At 46.3% G+C, this 12,446-nt stretch overlaps 1 protein-coding gene across 6 annotated transcripts in view; it reads left to right on the top strand.

Annotated features, from left to right (window-relative positions):
- The first annotated feature begins 470 nt into the window (after window positions 1-470).
- LOC133265582 (integrator complex subunit 6-like) overlaps window positions 471-12,446 on the top strand; it is a 40,178-nt gene continuing 28,202 nt past the window's right edge. For 5 of the 6 annotated variants that reach the window (XR_009742026.1, XR_009742025.1, XM_061446256.1 and 2 more), the window contains exons 1-2: window positions 483-737; window positions 825-902. Coding sequence is in view for 4 of the 6 variants with exons in the window: in XM_061446256.1 (XP_061302240.1) it covers window positions 627-737; window positions 825-902 (189 nt within the window). In the remaining 2 variants the exon portion in view is untranslated. Of the gene's footprint in view, window positions 738-824; window positions 903-12,446 lie in introns of all 6 variants that reach the window. The other variant, XM_061446257.1, reaches the window with a different exon arrangement.

Below are 12,446 nucleotides of genomic sequence, written 5' to 3'. Positions count from 1 at the left end.
GCCCAGCTGCTTCGCTCGGTCCCTAGGGGCCAACCCACAGCTCCCCTCAGACCCACTGGGGCCCCCCCATCGAGGGTAGGCCGCGACGGGCAGGTGTGAGGCGGCGGCTCGGCCTGTGCGGTGACTCAGCGGCGGGCCGGTTACCGTGAAGCCGGCAGCAGTGTGTGTGTGCGGACCGGGCTACATCCGCACCCACACCGTGAGGCGGCGGCGGCGGCGGCGGCGGCCGGACCACCCGCTCTCCCGCCCCGCGGAGCCCCTGGGGCGAGGGGCGGGGAACCCCGCAGAGGGGCGGGGCGGAGTGACAGGTGCGCGCGCGCGCGGAGGAGTCCCGCGGCGGCGCGTCCCTCACCCCCCCCATCCCTCCCCTCCACCATGAATATGCAAATGTAGGTATAATTGCCAGCCAATGGCGTGCGCGCTGGTCACATGGTGCTGGTGGAGGCTCAGGGAAGAGAAGTTGGGTCTCGGTGAGCGCAGGCAGCGCCGCGACCAGCAGCAGTCGGAGCCGCAGCCCCAGCGAGCCGGGCAGGGCGGGCGGGCGGCCGGGGCAGCGAGCCACACAGCCGCTCCCCGCTCCCTCCTCCCCGCGGGGTGCCCGGCGGGCCGGGGGCTCTGCCTGGACCATGCCGATCCTCCTCTTCCTCATAGACACGTCCGCCTCCATGAACCAGCGGGCGTATCTGGGCACCAGCTACCTGGACATCGCCAAGGGCGCTGTGGAGATCTTCATGAAGGTGAGCGCGGGGCCGGGGCGGGGGAACCGCCGCCGCGGTCGCCCCGTTCGCCCGCTCACGCCGCTTCTCTCCGCTCTCTCTCCGCAGCTGCGGGCCCGGGACCCGGCCAGCCGCGGCGACAGGTACATGCTGGTTACCTTCGACGAGCCGCCCTACTGTATCAAGGTAATAACCCCCCCGCGGCCGCCCCGGCCGTCCCGCGGCCGCCCCTGCGCCGCGGTGGGGCCGCCCTCGGCGCGGTGGCGGCGCGGCGCAGCCCTGTCCAGCCCGGCGGCGGCAGCAGCAGCCTGTGAAGATGGCGGACATTTTGCTTTTGTATGGAGGAGAGAGGCTGAGGGCGCTGCTGAGATGGAGGAGGGGGGGGGAGGAGACGGACGGGAGCGTGATTCACCGCCCCGGCGTGCCGAGAGGGGCGGGCCCCCGGCCGGCCGCGCTCCGCCTCCCGCGCCCCTGCTCGCTCGTCTCCCGTGAGGCGGCGGCTCCGGCGGGGGCCGCGCCTCGCCTCAGCCGCGGGGTCGCTGCGGGGCACGGGGTGAGGGCGGGAGGCAGCGCCCTCCTTCACGTCCGCGGGACCCGTCCGTTGCGGGACGGAGGCACCCGCGAGTGTTTTCCGCCAGCAGCGGGGTTGGCGTTCCCCTTCCTCCGTACTCCTGCAGCGCTCTGAAAGCCGCACCAGTGTTGGCCAAGGTGCAGGGTTGTGGTGAGGGGGAGGCTGACTGCGCTGTCCCTGTTTTCTCATTCCTCGACACTGAGGCAAGTAGGGCCATGCCGTTTATCACGTCGGCTGCGCCACGAGGTTATGGCAAGAGGAAGAGAAATCGGGGCTCTGTGTCCCTTGTTACTGTAGCCTTCACCTTGCCGATAGAAACATTTAACTTCAAATGTTTAAATAAAGCATGCCACGGAACACACCATTGCCATGGGAGCTTTAGAGTCCTCCTGGATTAGGACTTCATTTGCCATGACTAACATAGTAGTTATAATCGTTGGCCTTGGACCCATAAGTTTGAAGGCTAAAGAAGTTCATGTAAAAATGTGTTGCTGTGCATCCCAGAGAATAAGAACAAACCTCGTATAGATCCCCCAGCTAAAACTTCTTGAAGAGCGCTCATAACCCCCCCCTGTGTTCACTCATACCGTCTGTTCACATAGCTGATAATTGGGAAACTTCGTTCTCAGGAGCTTTGAATCTTGGCTCCTTTCATCATCAGGATATTTACACAGCTAAGAAGCCCAGCGTGCGTCCTGAAGCGATAGGAGTTGAGTCAGTATTTACTGTTATTGCAGCTCCTTTCCTCAGAATGTGCAGAAATAATCCTATTTCTGTGAGTTGAAACCATCCTTCTCTCTGTCCAAAAACCCCGGTCTGCTCAAGAGAAGGTTTTTTTAGACATGATGCACACACCCTTTCCCCATCCATGTTTGTGGCTGGATATAAACCCTAGATCCTTGTTACGCTCCTGTTAACTGTAGTTTTCTTGTATTGAGGGCTTTTTCTCCTAGTTTTATGTCAGATATTTCCCAAGTGTACCTTTCTTGTGTTTGGGGAGGAAACCTTTTCACTGCAGTGGTAGCAAGCATCCTGGTGGCTTAATAAAACCATGATTCTTCTGCTGGAGCTCTGTGGTAATGCTACAGGTTATTACCACATATACACTGAGATCTGCTGAGGAAGATCTTTCTGCTTAATGAGCATCTGTGTGCATTCTAATGTAATGAGCATCTGACTCTTCCCAGTTTTAGTAAACAGTAATTGGAAAAAGTGGGACTGTGTGATATCCATGGTAGTGTTCAGTCATGTTTGATGTACAATAAATAGCTGGGGGGGGGAAGGAAGGAAAGCGTTGTAGTTCTTGTAACTTGCTGATGTCTCTTCTTAGAACTGTATTTTCCTAACTTAAGCATGCTGGTTTTGTTAAATGGGACCTTAGACAATCTTTTGGTAACTTGTGCAGGACCAAGCTGCAGATCCAATAGGTACATGTTTATAGGAGGTATGATCACAGCTCCAGTTCAACCGTTACATAAAGGCTTCATGGCATAAATCAGTGTGGTTAGGCTGTCATCTTGTCTCACTCCAGCACAGAAAGCCTCACAGCAATGTGATTCTTCCCCTACTAGAAGATGTGTTCTCAAGACCTTTCGCTGGTGTTTCTGATGGTGTTTTCTAAGAACCACAGTTATGCCAGAGAATTTTGTGGCCTAGGTCTGGTTCTGCGTGTCATGCAAAACGTCCTTGGGAAAGAAAACAAGAAATCAGTTTCTTTGCTAATGCTGCTGTAGTTTGATACTTTTATCTCTTAATTTAGAGAAGGGCAAACCAAACCTGACAAGTGGATGTATTTTGCAAGTGTGTTTTCCAAGTCTGTGCAGTAGGGTCTGGTTTTGGTTAGTGGCTGCTTTATCCTCTTGTTTTCTTTATGATTTACACTAATTAAATTGCATAATCTCACAGATAGCTCTTAAAGTTACCAGTGAAGCGATGGAGAGAAATAAGCTTCTTGTGGAGACCACCCAGGAGGTGGAGGTATTATGGGAACTTCAGGTCGGAGTAACTGATACTAGGGTTTGTTCCAGAATTCATTTATCTGTAGCATTAAAGTACTTTAAATCAACACTGCTGGTTCACTTCTGATGGACATGAATATCTCAAGAAAACATCATTCACATGGTGGTATTGTGCTAAGCAAAAGCATCCTGCTATTGCACCGGTGGTTTGCTAAGGTCTGTTAAAGTAAGGATGTATTTGGAGCTGTCTTTAGCATAGAGGGTTTGAAAATAGTTAAGAGACCTGTTTTTAATTGACTGCTCATAGTTCTCTATTTGTGCCCCTCTTTAAAACCAGGATTATTCAGTCTCTGGCTTTGCACTGTGGCTCTGCAGGAACTCTGGTGGCATGTGTCTAAAGAGGAGACAGGGTGCTGAGCTGGGCACACGGGGACAAGGAGATTGAGATGGTAGGAATTCAGTTCCACTCCCGTAGCAAATGTCTCTGGAAGCTCATTAGCTTTTTTGCTGCTGTTCATTACATAATGCATAGATGGTGATTTGTGATGGTAATTATGCAGCCGTGTACAACTCTGACGTTGCTTCCAAAATACTATCCAGTAAAGAGACAAATATTTAGTATTTTAAAAGCATGTTATGAGATTTATAAACCCATAGTGGTGAAACAGTATGGTCCTGTACAGGTAAATGGAAAGATACCTGTAAGTTCTGTTGAATATTGGGTTAGACTCTCATTTTATGGGCTAGGAGGGAGAAATTCGATGTTAGTTCATGAAGTAAGAAAGTTCAACCTAATGTATTTATAGTGTGTTTTTCCACCACTGTGAGGTTTTAGATTAAAACCATAATAGGATGCTGTCAAGCGAGTCCATTTCAGAATAGTGGCATGTTAGCAACATTGGAGTGAGCTGGTTCATTCTGATTTGGGGTATTTGGGCACCCTTGGGAAGCTCATGATACCTATAGTAAAACTCTTTTGTAACCAGTAGCATGTGGCAGGTGTCTATTACAATTAAACCACAATATACACATTGAAGGAATTTACTCTCCCATGAGTATCCAGTTCTCTTGAGTGGGAAAAACGGGTTTCAGAGCAGTTGTCTGGCACAGCATTTGATGTTCTTGGCCTTGTAGCTGAGATAAACGTTATCCGATTCAATGGATTTGGTACCTGATGTGTCCTTGTTTCGAAGCCTTTTATATTCATGGACTGCTAGGACTTGGAGCTTGCTCCATCCCATGAGTGCTTTGACCTTGGGTGCCAACCTCGCCCTTCTCATCCCTTTGGATTCAGTACCCTACATAGCTGGTACCGAATGCCTGGGGAAGAGGGTGAAAACAGGCCAAGCGTGTTACCTACAGCTCTGCAGGGCACTTCCCAAGCTCTTGCAGCTTGTGGTTCAAACACCCATATGAAGGGTTTGAACGTCACCAGTGGTTTTCTATAGCCCAAAATCATAGAATCATAGAAAGGTTTGGGTTGGAAAGGACCTTAAGAGCATCTAGTTCCAACCCACCTGCCATGGACAGGCTTGCCTCACACTAGACCCCGTGATCACGTAACTTTTAGCATTGCCAGGTGCTTTTTATTCCTCTGTCAAACGTGTTTCTCCACACCTAAGTGTGTCTTCTCATGATGCAGAAGAGGGGGAGGGAGGTTTCAACGACACCTACCTAGATTCCCCTGTCTAGGAATGGAGCTCGTACCAAAATCTCTGCCTAAAATGGAGCTTTTACATTCTTAATTCCTGTTAAACCTCCCATCCTGCAGTCTGTGGTCTGCTTGTGGATTTGTGCTGCAGATGGCCAGTTCAGGCCCACCGGTGGTCAGGTGTGAAGTTATTAGCTGGACTTCTCTGTTCCGTTGTGACTGATACCTGGCTGCTGGCAGTGGGGTGGCCTTGCCTCAGTGCTTGAGGAATATTATTTATGGTAGGGTCACAGAAATATGGCTTTTGCTCTAGTTCTTGTGAGATTCTGTGGTATGACCTTCATAAATGATCTGGCCATAAGTCAGAGAACTGAAGTTACGTTTGTTCTGCCAAATCTGAAATTACATGTATATGTATCTTCCCCTCTCTGCTACGTGTTACACTGAATTTGGTTCAGTTGTGACTGCACTATAAAAATAGGCTCATGGAATTTGAGTGCAGAAATACGGACGTAGCTGTCTGAGAAGTACCTTAAAATAGTTAATACAGTGAAGCGCTTTACTGTTTGAGAAATGCAAACTGGGACTGATAGATAGGATGCCTTCCAGTTCTGTTGCTGTTCCCTGCTAGTCTGAACATATGTTCAGTGCTAAAGAGCTCTCTTGTGGAAGCAGCCTGTTGTGATGGACTGAGTGAGCAACCTCCTCTGTCCCCCTCAAATTCTCATAAGGGGTTGAACTTGATGACTTCTGATTTTGGGGTTGGATTGGGATGGAATAGGAATTTGTAAAGGCTCTTTTAAACATCTCTCAAAGAGTATTTATTACATGTAAATACCCTGTTGATTTATAGCATTAAAATAGTGCTTCAGAACTGGGACTTCGTAAGGTCAGACTCGGGGTCTGACCTGCCACTGACTCTGCAAAGGGGGGTGGCAAATGAAAAGGATGCGCTGCAAAGCAGAGATGGGAGATCCATTTGTCTGTTTCTGGAAGGTATTAGATCAGAGCTCCTAACCCTGAGCTGCAGGGAGAAAGAGAAACCCAGCTGTGAAACCTGTTGGGTTTGAGGCAGAGTTCTTCAGGAAAGCTGCCTGAGGTGATAGGTAATGCGTTTGTATGTGTGTGTTTTAACTTCTGGCAAGGAAGAAAACCAGAGGAATACCTGGTAAGCTGACTTAAAGCAAATCCACAGAATAATCTTAAATTGGTTAAGCCTTTAAAGGAGCCCTGAGACACGAAACCCCATCAGTTTTACGTGTAAAAGGTCTGGCTTTGGCAATTGCGAGTACTTGGTGGTCTGACCCGTGCTGTGGAAAGGCTGTATGAACAACTGGAAATACAGTTGGGGTTTCACAAGTTGGGACTGAGGTATGCAGGCAGAATTGTATGGTGCAGAGCAGATACTGACTACAGGGGCAGGAGGGGAGCTGATACCGGAGCGATACAAAAGGAAAAGAGCCGAGGTCAGTGGGAGAGGCCTATCTTTCTCTCCAGATACGCTGTCAGTGATGTCCAAACTTTGTGAACCTGCTAGTCATGCGTTCCTGGAAAGAGGAAGAAAATGTAGAATGTATTACTGAAGACTGGATGAGATATAGGTAGACTACAGTCTGTTGATAACTAGTTCAGGAGGCTGTTCTGTATTTCTTAGGGGAGTTAGAGCCATTTGTCCTTTACCACCATCCATGTTTTGAGTCAGTCCGAGCAACGTTTTTTTTTCTAAGCAGTAACATCTTTCATTGGAACCTTCCCTTCAGTCTTGCCATACATCTTTCGCTGAACTTGCTTGGGTTTTGTCATGGGATTTGTGTATTTGCAGGAGGCTGACTTGCGGCATAAGTGACTGACAGGTTAAACCCAACGGTTGCTCTTCCTCTGTTAAACACAATGGAGTTAAGAAAACAGGAGTCACTTCGGTGTTTAAGGAGCACTCATGCAAACCCTGGTTGCCTAGTTCTTTCTGAGAATAAAACAAACCCATGCCTCATCTGTTTGAGAATCTCTCACCAAACAGTTTTTGTGTGTTCCTTTCTAACTGCCTTATCACTACGGATGTGTGCAGTGTGTGTATGCATGCAATAAAACCCCTTTATAATTAAGTATCTATTTTGAACAGGATAAGTAAGGCCAACTACAGCTAAAAAGTTCTTGTTGGTTCAAGTGGTAGGTTTGTATTTTATGTACTGCAGTGCATGGGTCTTGTAATCTAAAAATCTAATTAAAAAGCCTTACAATTGTCAGTTGGCATGCCTGTAGTGGCATATAATAATGTATTGTAGCTCCTTTTAGCTTATAAAGGTACTAAATGGGTTCCAGTAGAGAGCATCCTTTAAAAAATACATTCCCTTTCTTGAGAGACAAGGTATTGGATAGTGTAAAGCATCTTAAATGCTATTAAACGTGTGTAAGCATGAAAGTCTCACTTCTTTCTCCCTGCCTTGAGTGACTGCTTCTTGCTGTCTGCCTCTTACTTGGGAGTTGTGGTGAGCATCCTTCTGCAGGAATTGGTGTGAGAGGAGAAAGCACCATACTGAGGAGTTTTGTGCTCAGTAATGTACCTTTCCTTCTAAAGAACCCAGACAAACCAGTAATAATCAGAGTGATTCATTCCTCTAAAAGAAATACTTCAGTACATTCTGAAATGGAGGTCTCGTGTAAAAAATCAAGTTCGTGCGCGAAGGTGATGAAGTTTTTGCAATGGATTAATTTGAAATGGAAGGGCAGTTCAGAAATGAGCTTCTTGACAGATGGGGTGATCTGAACTCTGCTAGGCTGTCACTTCTGTTGTTTCTGAAGTTAAATACTGGAAGTTGTGCTGCTGCCTGCTACCTGCCTGCACGGGAAGGGAGACTGTGCTGTGAGTTAGTTCCTAGTGGAAATACTTGAACTGGGTCTGCTTCTGCAGGAATCTGCAAACTAAAAGCTTGTTCTTTCATCTGAAGTAGGTTGCAGCTTCCTACTGTTGATGAGATGCCAGAGGCCTTGAACGGAAACCAACATCTGGTGTTCATAGCTGCTGTAGCCATTTCTCTTTTTTCATCTTTCTATTTGGTTCTTGAGTTGATCTTGCACACATTCAAAGATGTAAGCCCTTAAGACTACAGGATAAACTAGACAAAAGTAGATATGTTTGCACTAAGAGGCTTAACTCATCCTCAGTGCAAAGGTTGTCTTTATTTTAAAAATAGAAGCTTAAAATGGGGAATCCAGCAGTTGAGTTGGAGCTCCCTGGTTGTATTTTTGTGGGTGGGGTGTTCTGTCAGGAGGAAGGGGCTTTGCGAAGTTGGGGGTTTCTGCACTTACACTTCTAAACTGGTGCTAAATGCTGGTTGTCTCACAGTGGATCAATGGGAAAGGTAGTTAAGGTTGGAGACACTTCTCAGTGTTCACCCTTGCAAATACTCTTCAAAACAGCTTGCCAGGAAGAACTGATTTGCAACAGGGGTGGAAGAACGATGTTCTGAGCTGCTTGTGAACAAGGAAAGACAAAAGTTGGTGTTTTGCTCTTTCAGAGAGCTGAATCGAATGGGAAAAGGTAAATTCTGTACCTTGTCACTTGTCTTCTGGAGGGGAGGACAGTGCCCCCAAATCCAAAGGTCCTGTGAGAAAAGCCTGGAATTCTTCAGCTCTTCTTACTCACTTTCTCTATTGAATGCCTGTGGCCCTGATTTTATTTAATAACATAGACTACCAGGAAATCAGTGCAAAGAGCAGTTGCTGCTGTTGCAAATCTTAAATGCAGATTGTTATTTAAGTAATTCACTCGTGTAAATTTAGAGTCTTGGTGTTTTTTTCTTCCTTAAACTTTAGTGTTACAGTGTACCTCTTAATATATAACTCTTGTGCTTCTACCCCCCCCCAAAAGAAGTATACAGGTAGTAATATAAAGTCTTGCTTTGCATTTTTCTTGCTAATTTTAGGTAATTCAGAGAACAGTTGTGTAGTGATCAGTTTCTAATTCAGTTTCAGCTATAAGCAGCATGTTCTAAGGGTAAGGTCTTAGTAAGGTGCCAAGGAAAAAGTACATTCTCATAGTGAGACTCAGTTATTGAGCAGATGAGAATCTGTGGTTGCCCATAGACTGACAAGTCTGTATTCACTGTGCAGAGTGAATCTCTGTATTCACTCTGCAGAATTCACTCTGCTTTGTTTTAAAGACAAAGTTTCTTTTAGTGCATTTATAAGTATCTCTGACACTTGAACTACTTATTTTACCAGGTAAGTAAAGCAGAGCCTTGTTTTCTTCTAAATAGCTTTTCCCTCCCCTTATTGTTTTCTAGCTAAAGAGCCAATCTCACATTGTACCCAGTTTCTGTGATTCTTTGCTTGGGCTCCTGTGCAAGCTTTCCAGGAACAGCAGCACTAGATGGGTTACATGTTATTCTAGGCTACAAAATGAATGCTTCAGAATGCCTGAGTTTTGCCCTTTGAAGCTGAAGATGGTTGTTGAGCTCTGTGTTCAGAGATGCTTTGAAACTCTTAACAGTCTAAAACAGTACTGAAAAAAATACAGATCTTCATAAGGTGGATGTTGCTGAACAACTCATTTGGCTGAAAACAAAGCTCTACAGTGTGGTTATGCTGGTGGTGTTGTATTGCTTCTAAGTGAGAATAATGTGTTAGTATTGGTCTTCATAGCATGTTAGTGGAGCCAGGAAGTTATTATTTAATAGAAACAAAAAAGGGGGATGAATTGAGCTCTGCTTTGTGGGAAAATCTACATCTGTTGAGCCACAACACTCGGTGCCTGTAGCTGCTCCACCGTCCTGGTGTTGTACTCACTGGTCTGTCTCTTCCTTTTCTCCCCAGCGCTGCCTTGGGTGGCATTTCAGACATGCATTGAGGGAACCTACGGATAGATGACCCCCTTTAGATTGGTTACCTTCTTGAGATTCAAAGTAAACTTTCAGGACGTGCACAAGTTGTGTGATGTGCTTTTTGAAGGAGGGGAAGGCACCTGATAGTTCCAGAATGAGTGTGGATCATGCTGTGTGGTGTCTGCTCCGGGCTGTGAAGGTAGAGGTTCACCAGTAATTCTTTTCCACTTGATTCCCCAGACCGTGCCTTGAAGCATCATCCCTTGTGCTGATGGCACACACACTCTGTAACCTTTCAGCTTTTGCCTTTAGTCCTTGTGACTTTTCCAACCACGAGACTAGGAAAGGACCAGAAGGTAAATGCTCCATCCCTGGCAGTGTTCAGGGCTGGGCTGGACAGAGCCTTGGGCAACGTGGTCTAGTGTGAGGTGTTTCTGCCCATGGCAAGGGGTTGGAACTGGATGATCTTAAGGTCCTTTCCAACCCAAACCATTCTGTGACAGAGCTGGGAGCTGACTGGTGTTGGAAACATGTTGGATAGTCTAGAAAAGCAATGGGTACTTGTGGCTAAATGCACATTTTTGATGGAAGCCTCAGGGTTTTGATGGTTGCTCTCTGTACAGTGGCTGTTTTAGATGCACCTTTAATGGTATTTCTGAAATGACTGCTATGCTGCTGAACAGAAGCATGCAGCCTCTTGCTTTGCTTACTGTGCTAGAACTGCAAGTTGGATGATTGTATCTGTGTTCCTCTCTAAATATGAAACATAGATTGATCTGATTCAACTGTGCTTGGGGAGTGCTCCTCAGAAAATGGTGCTTTAGCTGAATGCTGTTCTTTTACTTAAATAAGAATGCTCTTTGCATTAGGGTGATACAAAGATCTCTTTGGTATTCATACTTCCCTTCCTTCACGTGTAGTCCTTTCATCCTCATGCAGCAGAGTGCAGTGAGCGTAGCTGTCAAAACGTAGGAAATACTGTTGACCAAAAAGCTAAGTCTAGATGGATTAAAGTAGGAGCAGAAGGCAATAAATAAAAAGGTAATGTAGGCTTTTTTCTCTTGGCACTTGATTCCAAGCACAGTCTCAAGCTTTGAGTTGTTCATACAGCATCTGTGTTTGGCACGTCTAACAGGAGAAGGTACTGCTTCTCTCTAAATGCTGGTATTAACGTAAGGCCCAGTACTCGTTTTGTAACTGGAGCTCAAGAGCCTCTTTACTGGTGGTGTATGGATACTGTGCTTAAAGATGAATATGAGTCGTTCTTGCATAAACATCTTGAATTCTCCTCGATGGAAAAGCATTTCCATATCCTCTTTGTTGTTGAAGTGATCTTAAAAGGACAGTGAGCCCTGTGGTGTAGTTTGACCTTGTGTCTTAAGGTGTGTGATGCTTTTTTTTGACGTATCATGGAGAAATACTTTTTTCTATCCAAGATTAAACCTTTTTCTATGTAATGGAAAACTGTCAATAACAGTTGGTACTTACATATTGCACTAGAATGCAGTTCTGATCTTGTTCACATTCACTAATACATGCTTTAGAAAACAGTCTATTTTTATAAATGAATTAGTCTTTTGCTGGTGCACCTACAGGGGAGCTCAGCTTAGAAATGTGCAATCAAAGGACGTGTTCAGCTTAGATATAAGGCAGAAACTCTTCCCTGTGAGGGTGCTGAGTTCCTGGCACAGGGTGCCCAGAGAAGCTGAGGCTGCCCCATCCCTGACAGTGTTCAAGGCCAGGTTGAACGGGGCCCTGCCTGTGGTAGGGGGTTGGAACTGAATGAGCTTTAAGGTCCAAACCAAACCAGTCTGTGATTCTATGTCCTGGGCACCTCAACTCACTCTACAGACCTTTCTTGGAGCACAAGAACTGATTGCTTTTGGATGAAATGAAAGTGGAAGATGCAGCCCAGCCCCTGAGCAATGAGCCTGCAGGACTCTACTGTAGACAGCTATTCTGAGGTAAACCCCCTGAAATCCAGCTGTGTGGCTGTCATCAGCTCTTAGAAACCACTGACTTCTGTGCTGCACTGCTTGCTGGCCTGAAGGTAGCCAGTGCATGACAAATTCTTCCTTGCACTAAAGCTGTTTCCAGTTGTGTAAGGAAAAATACTGTAGGTGAAGTGAGCAGAGATTCTGTGTCTGTTATAGAGGTACATAGTCTGTGCCGGAAAAGATTTGTGGTGCCTGAAGTGGATGGAGATGGAGAACATCTAGGGTATGTGACAGCAGAAATAACTTGATGGGAAGATACAATTAGCTTACTATTCTCAATGCTTTAGCCTTAATGTTAACCTGTTGCTCAGTAGCTTTAATGTAAAGAGAATCAAGTGACACTTTTGTAGGCTCTTTACTGTACTTCAGTGCTCTGTGGGCTTATTGAGGAAGTTGTTTAAACCTGCATATTGACTACCCATTAAAATACTCCTCAGATGAGGACTGAGAAGGTGGTTTTTGTTAAGCTGGTCTCATAGTATCTGCTTGAGTGGCCAGGGCTTGTTCCCATTGTGCCTGAGTAGGGTCACGTCGAAGTTTTACCCTGAAACTCTAATCCCCGTTTGAATTCAGTGTGAAAAACTCCCAGCTTGCTAACCAAGACATTCTTTGTCTTTTCATCCATCTTTGCCCTTGAATCTGACTTTGTTACAGCAAAGGATAAGGGTAGCAGCTGTTGGTGTTTTGCACCCTTATCTAAGGCAAGAGGAGACTGGAAGAGTGGGGAATAAAG

This window comes from Pezoporus flaviventris, unplaced genomic scaffold (assembly GCF_033815535.1).
Source record: "Pezoporus flaviventris isolate CSIRO_AGI_PZ_B2104156 unplaced genomic scaffold, CSIRO_AGI_Pfla_v1 ptg000005l, whole genome shotgun sequence".
Lineage (NCBI taxonomy): Eukaryota > Metazoa > Chordata > Aves > Psittaciformes > Psittacidae > Pezoporus > Pezoporus flaviventris.
Note: the sequence above shows the minus strand (reverse complement) of the source record. Positions and strands in the feature narration are given on the sequence as shown.